The sequence below is a fragment of the Mirounga angustirostris genome, unplaced genomic scaffold (genome assembly GCF_029215605.1).
Source record: "Mirounga angustirostris isolate CCGP_5_RB_7025 unplaced genomic scaffold, mMirAng1.0.hap1 SCAF_2, whole genome shotgun sequence".
Classification (NCBI taxonomy): domain Eukaryota; kingdom Metazoa; phylum Chordata; class Mammalia; order Carnivora; family Phocidae; genus Mirounga; species Mirounga angustirostris.
The window spans coordinates 69,926,664-69,943,451 of record NW_026991710.1 but is presented as its reverse complement, the minus strand read 5'-3'; the positions used below and the strand labels follow the sequence as shown (position 1 = coordinate 69,943,451).

At 42.4% G+C, this 16,788-nt stretch overlaps 1 protein-coding gene across 23 annotated transcripts in view; it reads right to left on the bottom strand.

The window, feature by feature from the left end:
* Nucleotides 1-16,788, bottom strand: part of AFF1 (ALF transcription elongation factor 1) — a 284,626-nt gene that overhangs the window by 37,376 nt on the left and 230,462 nt on the right. For 18 of the 23 annotated variants that reach the window (XM_064584752.1, XM_064584748.1, XM_064584745.1 and 15 more), the window contains 8 exons: nt 16,400-16,673; nt 15,553-15,644; nt 15,310-15,370; nt 11,415-11,551; nt 10,758-10,826; nt 10,004-10,141; nt 7,916-8,121; nt 1,574-6,891 (listed from right to left, as the gene is read on the bottom strand). In XM_064584752.1, coding sequence (XP_064440822.1) covers nt 6,770-6,891; nt 7,916-8,121; nt 10,004-10,141; nt 10,758-10,826; nt 11,415-11,551; nt 15,310-15,370; nt 15,553-15,644; nt 16,400-16,673 — 1,099 coding nt within the window. In that variant the 3' untranslated portion in view covers nt 1,574-6,769. Of the gene's footprint in view, nt 1-601; nt 807-1,573; nt 6,892-7,915; nt 8,122-10,003; nt 10,142-10,757; nt 10,827-11,414; nt 11,552-15,309; nt 15,371-15,552; nt 15,645-16,399; nt 16,674-16,788 lie in introns of those variants that run through there. The other 5 variants (XR_010409462.1, XR_010409460.1, XR_010409461.1 and 2 more) reach the window with 2 other exon arrangements.

The window sequence follows — 16,788 nt, the reverse complement described above, 5'->3', positions numbered from 1 at the left end:
CCTGTGGGGTCCTGCCAAATATAATCCAGCCTCTAAGACCTAACCCAGTTTGCGGGAAATACAGGAGTTGGAGGAATGAATTAAAGGACACTTTGGGAAACACACAAATCCAAGATGTAGGACATCACATTTTTAAAAATATTTTTTTATATAATGACTAAATGTTCTGCATGAAACTTGACTGAATCCTGGTTTGAAAAATAAGCTCTAAGACCTTTCAGGGACAACTATAGAAATCTTAACATGAACTGAATATTAGATGTTTGTTGAAAATTTTTCTTAGATAACAGATATTGCTGTTGGAAAAGGTCGTGGGAAATGCAAGAACTTTTTAGGGCTGAAACCTACTTCAGCAGAAATATATATATGCACACATTTACTTAAGGACAATATGGTAAAATATTAATTGCTGAATCTGTCCAAATAGTTTGATTCAGGGATAGTTGTGGAAGCATTCTTTATCATAGCCCCTAATTAGAAATAATCTCAATGTCTAACAAGGAGGTTGGTTAAATAAACCGGTACAACCATACAAAGGACAACTACTACTGAAAATTTGTAATAGACAAGCTAGGACATGGGACATTTTTTGTGAAAAAGATGAAAACCAGAGATTTTATGGCCCATCTTTCAAGGCCTAGTTCAAATGAGATGTCTGCCCTACAGCTTCTCTTAATAGGGACTAAAAACACCCTTTCTCCACACGTGCTTACCGGTTCTTGCTGCTTGTCGACTCTGCCACAAGCTTGCTGAGTGAGGTTGGGGGTCTGTTCAGTAGGATCAATGTAAGTAGAGGTCAACCTAACCTATGGAACAAAAGATGGAAAAGGAAGAGGAGGGTAGTGAGGTCTTTATCAGTGTTCGGTCAGAGGCTGGAGGGTAGCTGTGGGGATACTGTGGTGCAGTAAGGGGAAGGAGTAAATTAAAGGAGCCACCAGTTTGAGTGTTCATGCCAAGTATTATGCTAAGTGCTCTCTAGAACCATCAAGCCTAATCCTCACCATCTTACTAGTAGGTAGATACCAAATCAAGAAAGTTTATAAAAATGAGAAGACCCCAGAGAGGTTAAGTAACTTGCCCAAGGCCACACATAGCAAACTCAAGAGCCAGGATTCAAATTCAGCAAGTCAGATTTCAGCACCTAGGTTTTTCCTGATTTACTAAAAGCACTGAGGTAGAACATGAGTTCTTTCAGAGTAGCAAAGGGAGGAGAGACCAGATGGCCTTTCAAAACCTTTCAACACCAACATTCTACAGATCTGTCCACCCAACAAACATTGAAAACAGGCAAATTAAGGTCACCGTTGCCCCTGGCCCTTAATGTCAGAGAAGATGCCACACTGGTGAAGGGTAATTCGTGTGTGACTGAAGTTCTTAAAAATAAACCAAAGAAAGAGAAGGATGAGCTTCCCTCTGCCCACACTTCTTTTCCCATTTCAACAATAAATACATATTGTGAACAAGGGCATGTCATTCCACCGTGTCAGACTCTTCTTGGCTAAGTGGTAATTATATATAGCAATTTTAGGAATTACTTTATTCAGGCAAAATGAAAGCATGGATTCAGCCCCAATGATTTCTCTAAATTTTTATTTTTATTTTTTTTTACAGCTCGATCCTCTTGTGAAAAGGAAAGAATTTGAAGATTAACAAGTCAATTACATGTCTTTTTAAACAGCAATTAATCCTCATTACAGAGAACAACAAACAAAAGATCTGTGGCACGTTATCTTTGGAAAGATCTTTTGCAAATTTTTCTTCTAAAAAAAGAAAACTATAATTTTCACAGATCACATATGTCTCTTTCAAAGGACTATACAAGGCAGCTAAATTTTATTCACAAAAGCCCCAAGTTGCAGTTCCATTGCTGAAGTAGATACAATACATGGCATCCCCCTTCCTTGTGTTGCACATCTTCCCGCTGAGAGCATCCCTGCTTCCCTAGCCTACGTACAAACTCACTGTGTGGACTAGACAGCTGGCACATTATTCCACAAGAACTAGAGACAAATTCGTATTTTAGACAGACCAGTGATCATTTATCAACTGGGCAATTTATTCCTTTTTTAAACAATTTTAATACCAAGATTTGACTTCCTCTAAAGTTATAAGAAAGCAACAAATATATAATATAATATAATATATAATGGTAATAAATAAAAAAAGGCAACCCTGCTCAGGTATCATCCAAAACATGATCACATTCAGAAAAAGACAAAAAAGATTTGGGACACATACCTATAAACACACACATACACACACACACACCCCAACATGAACAGTGTATACTTGATATCTGAGGGGGAACGTGCAGTAATTTTAGCAATACATGTTGATGGCCTGAACAAAAGGCGAAGTTAATACTGCCTGTGTTAAGCATCACTTAAACATCTACTTCTATAAGCAAAGCACGTTATCTGCCTTAGGTCGGCCACCGCCTGGTCTCACCAGTGCAGCCTGGCCAGCCTTGCTGCCAGTGGTCTTATTCCCTTGTCCTTGCAGGCCGAGAGAGTATTATCTAGGCTCACAGGGAGCTGTAGGTTTCCTTCCTGCCCTTGTGGGTAGAGAAATACAGGCACTTTTCTACCCATCACAGTACCTGTTGAGATCTGTTGCACAGTGGAACATTGTATGATTTCCCTAGGACAACAGGAAGTCCACAGCCCCCTTAAGTAGATAGGTGGTGCTTGCCAGCTCATCGTAAGAACTAAAGAACATGGCCAGTGGTCATCATTCTTAGTCACCGAGAAACCAACACGACTGGATTGCATATTGGAGGTTTATATGGTACAAATACGCCTTGCAATGTTTGAAGGAAGATCCCCAACACCATGTAATTCTGCCACTCAACCTCCAGCAAACAAAAGGACAAAAGATGAAAAGGCACAGGAAAAACCTTATATTCATCAATTCTCAATAGGACCAAAAACAATCAGAAGAGACAACCCACTACAGAAAGGGAACAAAGAAGTACCACCATAATCCTGACTCGCCTCCGTAGCCCCATACACAACTCACTTTCCAGTGAGCAAATCTCTGCATTTGTGTTTCTAAAAGAAGCCCAAATATCCTTGCAAAACTGAAATACTGGTAATTGATGGTAAAGACTGTAGTAGAAGAAGTGGCAACCTTTTTTCAAAGATTTGTGTAGTGTCTGGGAAAATAAATCCTTAAGAAAAAAGTAGAATCTGTGGTGGGAGGTAGGGAATCAAGCCTTATTTGATTCATTTACCTGAAGATGAATAAATATGCCTCAAACTTCACGAAGCAGAACAAAAGGTACAAGACCCACATTAACATGTCTTAAAGCCGTATCAAAATAAATACAGCATTATCCCAAATTAGTATTATTTCAAAATTAGGTTTGGTCAACAAAGGCACAATGAATACATCTAATTCAACGAGCCTCATAGTCTGTGTGTGTGTGAATGCGTATGTATGCGTACAACACACGCACATCTCCTTTCTGTATCAGATACAAAAGCTGTTCATTTTGAAGGACATAATGGTTCATCTTTTTGCTTCTAAAAATTATTGGACAGGAATCCTAACAAAATAGTAAGCTCCTGGTTCTACTGACATGAATATTTAAGGTACCAATTAAGGCAAGTTTTCAGCCAGAAAGGGGTCAACTCTTAGCTTCTCAAAAGCCTGGGATCTGGAATCAAAGGATATAAATGTGTTCTAATTTGTCTAGGGGAAAAAGCTAAATATCTTGGTCAAAACAGATCTATAAAATAAAGATCCTTTTATTTAAAAAAAGAAAAATTCTGATTCATTATCAGTCAGCACTGAGTGTATCCTAGAAGTCATGCTATTGCAGCTCTCGTCCTGATAATACACCCCCTGGACCCTCGCTTCTTCACCGCAGCTCACATGTGGCGAATGTTTTCACATTCTTAACCCAGTGTCATTTGGTAAATTTCAGTGAAGTGTTTATCATCCTTTAGCAGGGCCCCTAGTCTGGCTAAAATCTCAAGTTCAGTGATTCACATTTTAATTATCTCCAGAAATGACAGAAACATTCAACATTTTAAAAAGTAAAACAGTGTTCTTCCATTTCCTAGTAAAGACACACACACACACACACACACACACAAAACTGTAGTGCCGAAGGCAAGATTTTACACTCAATTTTCACTCCTTAAGATGCTTTGTTATTTGTCTCATTTTATAATCTAGTCCTTTCAATGATCTACCTCAGTACAAATTCTGCCTTTGGGAATTTAAGCATGCAGTGAAAAAGTGCAGTGATTTTTAAAATTCTTTAAGATTTCTATATACAACTGTAACAGGAAAAAAGACCTTATGAACATTAAGGATTCATCAGCCACTATTTTTCACATACTCTATTTAAAAAGTAGCCACTGGGAATCCTCTTTTAGGTACAAGGCAGTAAGAATCGGAAATATCCCATGTTCAAAATACTACAAATTGATCTCTGCAAGTTGATTAGTTTTTCAAGGGACAAATAAATTCTTAATATAAAGGTCAGGGGAGAAAAACACTACACACGAAGAATAAGGCCACTGAAAAAGCAATCAGTTTTTTTTTTTTTTTTTAGAAGTGGCTGAGCAATCGACACCAAGATGTCTTCAGTCACAGGAGCAGTGTCGCTCACTGACAGGAGATCTGCATAGATCAGAACCTGTCCGAAAAAGACACAGCTTCCCAAACTGACAGGTGACTTGTACTGGGGAATGGTGGGGCAAAGGGGCAGAGAAGGCCAAGTGAATAAGCGGGAAAAGGACATTAAATAATCACAGAAACCTGAATCTGGTGTCTTGTTTCACACATACAAGAGATGGGCATGATGCCACAACCCAACAGACAATTAGGTTTTGTTAAATGGCCTTGCTTTAGAACATCAGCGAATGAAATCGGTCCATCAAGACCACACATCCAGTCCTCATGCTCAGATATTAGTACTGCTGTAACTCTCTGGTTTTAACCTAAACATGAGGTAACAAACCTCTGAACTAGCTACTGATAACAAAGAACAGGCTGGCTGAGACACTGAAGGAACAGCTTCACACGAACAATTCATACGTGAGAAATCATCATCACTCCCATCCTCTACACATCCCTTTACGTATTGACCAGATCACCGAGTTCTTACATTCCTTGTATGGACCTTCGACCTCTTCCTTATAAAGATGGCACTCCCTTCTTCATTAATAATATGAAAATGACAAATGTTCTGGGTAGGAAACAAAATGTAGAGGGGCAGAATGGGATAAAGGGAGAGAAAAAAATGGACCAATGGTAGCGGTAACACTCACTCCTCAATTTTAATACATGTGCAAATTCTACTTCTAAAAGGGATATCAAGAATTGGCTTTTAAAAACACTGCACTCAAAATAATGCTTCCAATAGCCTTCAAAGTTTCAATAAAAAAAAAATCTGTGCTTATGGTTACGTGGGAATTTTGACTGTGTTCTTTCATTTTAGGTCATTCCCTATGAACTTGGTTTAACGTCTAGAATATGGCAATAACAACATACGGGAAGGCCACGGTTCTTCAATCCAATCAAATCTAGTTGACTGAGAACACTTTGGAGTGAAGGCATGTGGTGATTTTTTTTTTTTTTTTTTTTTTTTTTAAGTCTAATTAACCACCCAAATCTCCACATCCTCTTAGGGAGTTGACTTACCCTAGACAATCAAGGGCTCAGAAAGTCTACTTTTGCTATAAATATAAAATAATCTGTAGCAGAAAAATATAGCCTCTCTAAGAAGTAGATTTCATTTTTCTTTGTTTGCTGACAAAATTCTGAGTTGGTTAGACAACATGAGTTACCACATAACTGTAGACCACAGATCAGCACCTCAAATTCCAGCTCTACTTAAACAAAAATTAAAAAGCACTTTAGCCATCTGGTCGGGTATAAATGTTGGTTCCCTTCTTCCCCAAGGTAGAAAATTCAGAATATAGTCAGTGGTGACTGCCTTTCGCTGAAGCAGGGGGTGGAGATGACACCGCCACGTCCTCCATCGTGCATGCGATCTCAAGATGGCGTCCCCGTGGGCAGCAGCTCCTCCCTCCACTGCTCGGACTTAGGCTGACTCTCAGCAGTGACGGAGAAATCAGAAGTGGGGTGAACGCGCGGTACTCCAGGCAACAGGGGCGTGGGGGGTGTGGGGGAGTTGCCTTCAATTTTATAAATTGTGACAATACTTGGTATTATCAAAGTCACTGTTCACGGGCAGAAAGTGGGGTACAGTGGAGTCCTTCACAACTTACGCTTTATAGATGACCGTTAAGAATTTACTAAACAAAGATTTCCCCCAAAACTTAAAAGAAAAAAAAAAATCATCCACAAAACCCTACACCAAAATTCATTGTTTAAAATATTTCCTTCTGGGAATAGACTAGGGTGGCTACTGAGATGACATGAACTTGCTCTCAGAGCTGAAACTGCTTCTCCTCATTTCATCTGCCATTTGCATCCTGCTGGTTAAAAAAAGTACGGAAATGTTTCTAGACCACTCATACGCCCACTTAGTCTACATTGCACTTCTGTCCTTCAGTTAGGAAAGGCAAGATCATCTCTGAGGCCAGCCTCCTCCTCTCTGCTTCTGTATAGCCACCATGTCCAACCAACGATCACATAAGTTCTTGAAAGCTTAAGCGGACAAATGTCCTGGCCATCTCATGGTGCTTCTCTTCTCGAGTTTGGTGTCGTGATGAGACAAACGTCTGAACTGTTTTTGAGGCTTTCAATGTGCAAAAAAGTTCCCAAGCCATCAAATCAACTTGGGCCTCCGTTAAGGTGTTTTGGTTGCTTGTTTTAGCCGCTGAAAACCCTGTCTTGTATAGTGCACCAGATCCATCAAACTGCTGTTGAGGGCCAAGGTGCACACAGTTGTGCTGAGCTGAGCAAAAAATTCTGCAAACAAAGCAAAACCAAAACCAAGTGAACACATTTGCACACACAAAAATAAAAACGGAAACATAAAAAGTCAAAGTTCCAGCAACCGTATCCCCACAATATTCTGTACTTCATCACAGCCAAAAACCGCCATCTACTACCGTTAATGGCTCGCTAGTTCTCCACATCCCCCCACTGGGCGCCAGGCTGGGCCCTGAGCCAGTTCCCAAGCGGACTCCTTCATGCCTGGCCCAGGGCACGTGCTGGAAGCTACCCAACCTGTACTACGGGGCTGGTGGGGGGCCGAATCAAAACAAAACGAAACAAAACACCCCCAACCGGTGAAAAGCGTCATTAGTTTGCTACGAAAGAAAGTAAAATTCTAAGAGGCTACGAGAAAAGTAAGTGGCTGCAGCCAGCTGGCCCCTGCCGTCCCTAGAGCCGGGAGAGAGTCCGGAGCGGCATCCGGGGCAGGGGCAGGGCCGCTTCCACTCAGCGCTCGCCGGGCGCCCACGGGCAGTCCCTCCAACGGCCCGCGCTCCACCACCGCCTAGGCCTCGGCTCTCTCCCGGGTTTCTTCCTCTCAAAGAAGCCTCAGGACGGTCTGCTATGCCACGCTTCTCAGACTGCTGCTGACCGTCTTTCTCAACAGATACTGAAAACAAGCGTGCGACCCGCTATTGAGGTCACACTACCTCTCGTACACAGGGGTTGTGCGCAGACAGCCGGTCCCCTCCCGTCTTCACGAGCCTTGCCCTGTCGCCGGCACTTCAGCTCGGGCTGAAACGATGCTGCCAGAACGTCTGGAGGGCAAGGCGCCGCAACCACTTCTACTTTAATTTTGCGGAGATCGGGTCACGGAAGCCTGGCTCCGTGCCACAGGGCTCAAGCAGGAACTGCGGCTGGGTCGGGAGGCGGAGGGAGGACAGCAGATAGCTCCACACTCCCTTGTCTTCAGAACACTGAACATAAAATACAAACCAACAATGGCACTCCCTCCAGATGCCCACGCCCCGGGAATTACCACCACAGAGCCTTTTACCTTTATTCTTCCTCGTCAGGACCTCAGCCTGCTCCCAAAGATCGAAGGCGGTAAGGACGTGGGATGTAATGGTGACATAAGACGACGTCATGTTTTGGATGGTGACAGGCATGCCGCCGCTCCCTCCGCTGCTAGCACTTGACTGGGAGCCGACGGAGCTGGCAGGAGAAGGCATCGGAGAGACAGGGGACGGTGTGCCTGTGCTTCTGGGAGGCGGGACAAAGAAGAGAACCGGTTCATCACCTTAACCCCGCAGATCACGGACTTCTTGTCTCTGGGACTGCAGTCCAAGTTACAAAGTTCGGGGTGCACTAGCCAAGATGAAAATCACTTCTATAAGATCAGAGACACCCTTCACCTTCAGGATTTGGGGAATTTACTTAATGGCACACAACAAAATGGGGCCACCAAACAGAGAAAGTAAGTAGCTGGACGGACGCAAGGCGTCCTTCGCTGGACCCAGAATCACGTGGGCACATCTACATTCCGAATGTGCTTGCTCCATTTACACAGTCTACTCCCTCGGCCTGAAATCCCTTCCTCCCCCACCCTCAGTTCTAACTTCCACCAAAACAGTGCTTCCCTGGGAAGACAGTTCTAATCTCCTATATATTCATTCTCTCAACCAGTCAAACATTGACCGAGCACCCACTCCACACTTGGCCCTCTTCTGGACCCCAGGGAGACAGCATGGCCTCCCTTTGGCCACCACCTGAACTGGTCTCTTTGCATTTACCTATGAATTTATCCACCGCATTTCTCACATCCCATTATACTCTTCTGTCTATTCCTTTTCCTTCCTTGAAGGCTGGGACCATTTCTTATGAATCTTTGCATTTCTAGCACTTAACACAGAGAGTAGGCTCTTCCCAAGTATCTACTGAATCAATGACTAGATGAATACAGGACAGCCTCCGAGGAGACTGGGAAAGAGGTACGACGCATCAGGGGATGCAGTCTTCTCTCTACTCTCCTTCTGGCTACATACCTGCACATGCAAGTTAACAAGGGCCTGATGGGCCTCAAGTGAGAAACAAGAGGAAAACACTTCGATCTAAAAAGTAATGGAAAGATGGGTCAAACAGCAGGAGCCTCATGATTGGGTCCATCTGCCCTTGGGGGGCTGCAGGGACCCCAAGTGTCCCCCGCAGAGTGTACACTGTGAAGGACTAGAGTGGCAGCTCCGTGAGGGCAGAAATTCCTGTCTGCTCTGTATACTGCTTTACCCCTGTACCTAAAAACCAGGTTTGGTACAAAGAAGGTGCTAGCTATATAGCGGCTGGACAAACGGTGAAGGAGTTATTTAAAATAACGTGGCTGACAATTTACATCTGAGGTGAGAGTCATGAAAATTTTCAGAGGTGAAAAGTTACTTCTCAATCAGGACTTTTTTTTTTTTTTAAGAGAGGCCATATGGGACTCTTTTCTCTTGAAGGTGCTAGAAATGGGGCAATCTTCTAGGTGATATTCTTAAAATAGCAAAACTTATCAGAACGGGGAACTTTTCAAGGAGTATAACCAATTTAAAAAAAAAAAAATGCTAGGTAAGTACTACAGGGAAGAAAATTCTAACTTCATCTTAACAACACCTGCACAAAAATTCTGTTTTTCAACATCTTATGGCACAGATGAACACCTTCAGTTCACAAAGGAGGCAGGAGCCAGCTAGAGATAGTTTTCATTCTTAATATTACTGTCATGGATCCCAGATAAGGGCATTCGGTTCTGGAAAGTTCTTGTTTACTGAAATGCCAAGACAACAGGTCACGTAGATGGAGAAAAGACTTCGGCTCTGATTGGCTCTGCCTTTGTTTTGTGTTGTTAGGCGTATCTGAAGATCCTCAAAGCTCTAAAATTTTGACCCTATATTCTTTGTAATTATCTTTTTATGTTACTTACTCAGCAAACACCTTGACTTATACCTATTCCTCAAAAAGGTAGAAATATGCTAATAATTTAAGGAGCAAATCAGCACATAGATGTACACAATTTTTAGAAAGCCAAAGTCATACAAATGGTTGCAAAAGCAAGAGCTAAATAAAGAGATAACTTGATCTTAAGAATTATTTAAATTAGACTTTTCATTACCTTGCAATGCATGGAGAAGGTGCCTGGGCAACTTTGAAAAAACTGCTGAAGTGTTCGTTAAGAGCACGAGAATACTTTATTGCTGTATCTTTTTTACAACGAAACATCGCCATGTTCAAAATGGACTGGCAACGCATGCTATGAACATAAACAGAAGTTAAAGTGAAGAATTACTTCGTAGACACGAGTATCACTACTACACAAAGCCATCTAATTAACATTTTATAGTCTAAGGAACACGCTGGGTTTTCCTCATCTACATGAGGAGAACATCTTAAGAATCTTACCGTACTGCTCACATTATCATCAAAAGTAGATAAGGCATAAAGGGGCTCCTGGGTGGCTCAGTTGGTTGAGCATCCCACTCTTGATTTCGGCTCAGGTCATGACTTCAGGGTCCTGAGATCAAGCTGACACTGAGCGTGGAGCCTGCTTAAGGTCCTCTCTCTCCCTCTCCCTCTGGTCCCTCCCCCCAAAGTAAATATTGGTGGAAAAACACAAATACACAAGAATATCACTTAAGTCATGAGACCAAAGCATCTACTGAGTCAACAGTAAAATGGCAGTAGATGCCTTTCATAAAAAATAACTGTCAGCGGGATTAACCTCTTGACCACGCATCCTACTTTCTATTATTGTTCTGCCTTTCATTATTAATTCCCATGTTAAGAAAACAAATTTCAAAATCTTTTTTATAACAGCAAAAGATGCAAAAGCAAATACTATTTAGACAAGGAAAAATAAAAGTACACACCATAAAACAGCAAATATTTTCTCTTGTGGAGTTGAGGCGTCTGAAAAGGATTTTAACGACATTATAAATCTATAGGAAAATATAAAAATACATCAGGTTAACCAAAGGCAGTTAGAAAATCCCAGGCACAAAGATATCTTATTAGGTTTGTCTTGGTTTTATGTTGATTTTCCTGAAGATGTGAAGACATGAAAACCACGCAGAAGAAAACCCCAGGCTTTAGAGCAGTAATTCAGGCCATTCAGCAAAGCAGACAAGGACATGTCTCTTCTCTGGCCTGTTACCTGCTGGAAACCACGTAGACGCGTGTCCTCCCGGCGTCCCCTGCCCAAACACAGACAAAGAAGGGAGCGGACACGGAGCTACCAGTGTATCTGGCAAGACAGCCAAACTGGAAAAACCAGGCTCTCCCTGAACGGTCTGGCATTTCACGGTGCACTTGGCAGGAGGATGGAGCTGGACCCGGTCCCTCCGTTTTATCACATCATCTAGAATACAATTTTCGTTTCGGGCCCAAGAAACGGTTCTGGATCAGTAACTTTTTTTTAAGGCTCCCCTTTGTTAAGTTGTCTTCCTACTAAATTCGAGTGGATTCGAACAATAAAAGGCGAGGAAGGAGAAGCACGTAGCAAGATGGCAAAATGACGTGGCACTTACTTAATGAGGTCTGCGCTTTCCGAGTACACCGAGTAAGCCGACTTGGACGTTGAGCTTTCCGACTCCGTGGCAATCCCACACTCAATGAGGGACAAGGCGGCCTCCAGGTACTTAAAAGCCTTCCCAACCTTGTCTGTCTGTAGAAGAGCATGGTCAATGTTAGGCCTCAGACAGACTTAACTGTTTAGTTTCTCAACCATATTCTCTACCTCAACTTCCCTCCACTGTCTTAATTATGGCTAGGGAAAAGTGTGAGAACAAAGGAACTCAAAATGATAACCAAAGCCTGTTGGCTCTGACCTACTGCAAAATTTCTTTTAGCAAAAATTTAGTAGGAAAAAGAAAACCTTATTAAGACTACTCTCTCAAAGTCTTAAACTACACATTCAAACCAAGGCAGTAAGCACATCGTCCCCTTGTTATTGGTGTACAATTATGTGATTTTCATGAAAAGGAGATTTTCCTACTTAGAATGATGCAGACACAAATTTCTTTGCATGTGTGGAAGTTTATCTTATAAGCAATAGGAAACATGGTTTAAGGAGCATCTTAGAACTTATGTCTAACAATAATTGTCTTATGTATTTTAGAGCCAAACAGATTATCCAATCTCATTTGGAAGTCAGGGTTAAGTGTACAAGGCTATCCCTGGGCCAGGGAGGATAAAATTTCAGAGTCCCTTAAAGGGCAAGTAGAAACATGAATGAGCTCAAATACTGGTGGTCACCTAAACCTGAAGGCACGTGGTGTCACGGAATGCTCTCCTCCCTGGAACACAGCCAGCTCCCCAGAGACTGTGATGAGCACCCCCACCTTTTCTCTACACTTGCCATATGGACCATGTGTTATAAGAGCAACCAATTAACACATATCCAAGTTTGTAGTTTCTGCTAATGCTTTCAACTTGATATGTTCAAAAAGGAAAACAGCAAAGATGCAAGAGGAGTATAAGGAGATGGTAACATATCAGCAAAGAAAGATGGCGTGGGGCTGCTAACTTTTTAAAAATAACTTTGTTCTAAACTATTTTTTCCAGAGAAAGCCAGGCTCAGAAAATCAGTGACAGTAGGGAGGTTCCTCAAAAAGTTAAAAATAGAACTAACTACCCTATGATCCAACATATACACTACTAGATATTTACCCAAAGGATTCAAAAATACTGATTCAAAGGGGCACACGTACCCTATTTATAGCAGTGTTATCTACAATAAGCCAAATTATGGAGAGAGCTCAGATGTCCAATGACTGATGAATGGATAAAGATGTATACAAATGTATACATAAAATGGAGTCTTACTCAGCCATCAAAAAGAATGAAATCTTGCCATCTGCAACAACGTGGATGGAACTAGAGGATATTATGCCAAGTGAAATAAGTCACTCAGAGAAAGACAAATACCGTATGATTTCACTCTTGTGGAATTTAAGAAACCAAACAGATGAACATAGGGGAAGGGAAGGAAAAATAAAATAAGATAAAAACAGAGAGGGAGGCAAACCATAAAACACTCTTGACTGTAGAGAACAAACTGAAGGTTGCTGGTGGGGAGGTGGGTGAGGGGTGGCCAGATGGGGGATGGGTATTAAGGAGGGCACTTGTTGTGATCAACACTGGGTGTTATATGTAAGTGATGAATCACTAAATTCTACTCCTGAAACTAGTATTACGCTATATGTTAACTAACTTGATTTAAGAAATAAGGAAAAATTAAGAAAAACTTGAAACATTAAGTATTGTATTTATTAAGTGCTGTCAACTTCCTGTACTTGAAAAATGTTTTCTATGTTTAATAAAAAGTCTGTTTTACATTTCAAAAAAAAAAAAAAAACCCAAAAACTGAAAATTAGTGACAGAAAGAATAAAGATCAAATTGGCACGCCCCCACTAAACCAGCAGTACAGGGCTTTACTGGTTTGCTTCACTGGTGAGAATTTAACTCCTCAATTTGTTTATTTAATGCCATTTCTTTCATGGAAATTCCAAGATTTATACTGGCCTTAGTGTATAAACAAAAGGAACTATAGTAAAAAAAAAAAATTGCCAATATCCGCTTCTTTGAGGGAAGTATTCTGTAAGGCTAAGAACGAAAACATTCCTGTGACAGCCCCCTGGGTAGCTCCGGAGACAGGGTTTAAGAATAGCGGCCTCACTTCCCTTCTCAACAGTGAGTAGGACACAGAGAAAAAAAGACACTCCTCTATGTTCAGTGGTGCACTTAACGATTTGGAACACAAAATGGACCGTTTTGAGACCTTGTGCAAATAAAGGATAATTAAAGAAAAATAAAGAGGCTGCCCATTCGGGCTTTTGTCCAAACCAGCATATTTTCAGAGTGAAATGAGCTATTATTAGCTATTAAAATGAGATGCAACAAGGTATAAACCAGGACTGAACTGGGAACACTGGGATATGTGGGCAGCTTAGGCAGGGAGGAAGAAGAGGTGCATCTATACAAATTAAAAAAAAAAAAAAAAGTCCCCTGGACTACTGTTTGAATAATGAAGGAATCTGGGGCGCCTGGGTGGCTCAGTTATTAAGCATCTGCCTTTGGCTCAGGTCATGATCCCAGGGTCCTGGGATCGAGCCCCGCATCGGGCTCCCTGCTCCACGGGAAGCCTGCTTCTCCCTCTCCTACTCCCCCTGCTTGTGTTCCCTCTCTTGCTGTCTCTGTCAAATAAATAAATAAAATACTAAAAAAAAAAAAAAATAATGAAGGAATCTAGTGGCTGAAAGCGTCCAATGTCAGGGCAAGTTTTAGACAACTGGCTGACAAAGTACTAGAATATTTACTCTTTTGCAGAATTCAAAAGGTTCTTACAGTTCTGGCACCAGCTCTGGGGAGCTGGAAGGGAGAGACAGGAAAAACACTGTCACATTTAGTACAGATGCAGCCGTCCTAGGAACGGGGCCGCTCTGGAGACAGGTCTAGAGGCAGAGGCTGATCTTTGAACCCCTCACAGCATTCCCACATAGTAAGGATTTGATAAGCATCTTGCCCTGATGAACAGGGGCTGATAACAGGGTCTCCGTCCAGCCCTCCCTAACCGGTCTGAGGATCTGAGGAGAGATGCCTGCCTGCAGACTGGGGCAGAGAGCGCAGGCCCAGGTCTCGGGGGCCACCATGCTCTTCTCATGTGTACAAGGTTCAATATATGGTATTTGCAGGGGTTGGGGCTTAGAGCACACATGAAATAAATAAAAGGCCCCGAGCCTCAGATGTTTGAACACGACAAAGGGCAGGCATGATGTAATCACACTGCAGCAGGGATGAACAGCACATTCAATCACGGATGCAATTAATAACAAAGCACCGCTTCCCAGAACGTCCCAGCAGCCACTGGGGGAAGAGGGCTCATTCTGTAAAAGCACGTTTTTTTTTACTGCTTCATTATTACCTTCATGTTCAAATTTTACCGAACAGCACTCGTTCTACTCTTTCCTCGGGCCATTATCTCAAGGGCGTTAAGACAATTTGGGAGCACAGACTACCTCAGTTTCTGAAATGTTTCAGGCTGAACACAAACTGATCGACTTTCAATAGCAGAACTTGTCTCCCACAGCCAAAGAACTGACTCAGTGGCACGAGGAAGCCCTCATGTATTAAAACAAACACCACCAGGTAGATTTAACTTCCATTCATTTAGATATAAAACTTGTCACTAGGTACCCTGTCTATTCATTCACTCATGTTCAGACTGAGTCAAAGTGAATAATTTCACTAAGAATCCCTTACCCCTCGCTGCTTAAGACCTGCTGATCCTGCTTTCCTTTGTGGCCCATGTCGCGACACCCCCCCCGCCCCCCCCCGCCCCGTTCAGTGATAGGGAATTCAATGAGACCACAGAGATCTTATCAGAAAACATTCTACCAAAGGGATGAAAGAGCCAAACTGACCATTAACTCTGCTTTTTGCTTCAACTTTTTGGCCTCCTTCATGTGAAAATCTGCTTGTTGTCTGAAAGAGAAGCAAATATCAGCAGTGAGTCAGAGGAACCTGGAATTACTAGACTGGGACAAGATGAGTGAAGACGAAGGGGGTGAAAAAGGCTGGGAGGAGACGGGGCGGAGGAGGGAGGAAGCAGAGAAGGGGCAGAGGAAACAGGAGGAAAACAGAAGCAGGAGGACCCAGGGTCTTACCTGTCAGGCTTCACTGGAGGCTTCCCTGGTTTCGAGTTACCATTTGGCAAAGAAGGCACTAGAAAAGGATATGCAGTATCTCCAGAAGATCCCTTTAAAAAAATCATCATACAGGTCACACTCCAACAGTTAAAACCATTGACCGAAAGGTACCACACCCCTCTAAATTAGCCCAAAATAGTAGTTCAAAAAAAGAGGAAATCAAGTACTGTACAATGTAGCTTAGCTAAGCATTTTCCCAGCTAGATTCATCTGAAACTGTAGGTACTGATTGTACTGAGGACCAAAAAGATGTAAGACAAGAATGTCCGAGGCACAGATACTCAACAAAGCTAAACGTAACATTTTCTTGTAGTCCACACACACACACACACACACACACACACACACACACACACACACACCCCACCCCACCCCCCAGGTTAGCAGGAAGAAAGGACCTTATATTTGACTATTATTTGAGAAAGTGGCTATTTTTTTTCCATTACAACCAAAAACCAAAGTATCTGATACCAAACATGTGAACCAAGAACTAAGCTAGGTAACATTTTTTACTGCAAAGCACCAGATAGAAAATTAACACAAAAATCTATTCCGACTTTTCACCTCTGAACCACTTCGTTAAGGAAGAATAAACTGACATCTAAACTTACACGGAATATTAACCATCTTTTTTACTCTCCCTCTAAAACGTGGTAGAATCTTAAACACAAATAACTCATTATTGCCCTATTAGCAGTGACGAAGAGTTCTGAAATACCATCCTTAGGAACTTCTCTTATCTGGGAATTCAAAGTAAAGATGTACTGATGGATTCCACTCCGTAAGTTCCAGCCCCCCCACTTACTTTGTGCTCTGTACTGCTTCCAGGTCCCTTCCCCTCAACTTTTCTGTGCTTGGGGGCGGAAGAGTCTTTGTGGTTGCCCTTGCTACAACTGGCACTTTGGGGAGGGTCCTGGCTGCAGGGGTCGGCTTCCCGCCTTGGCCTCTTTTGTGCAGGCTTGGCTGGCTTCTGGGAGGAGGAGGAGGAGGAGGAGGAGGAGGAGGAGGAGGAGGATGAAGATGCAGGTGGGTGGGGAAGCGCTTCCTTCTTTGAGGACTCAGAGGAGGGCCTGGATGTTCTGGAAGGAAACATCATGCAAAATTTTAATTTAAGACAGAACCCGAACCACATAACTTTAGTAGTTTAGTTGTAAGAAAAAATGACTGACGACACCAAAAATTAAGAAATCACAG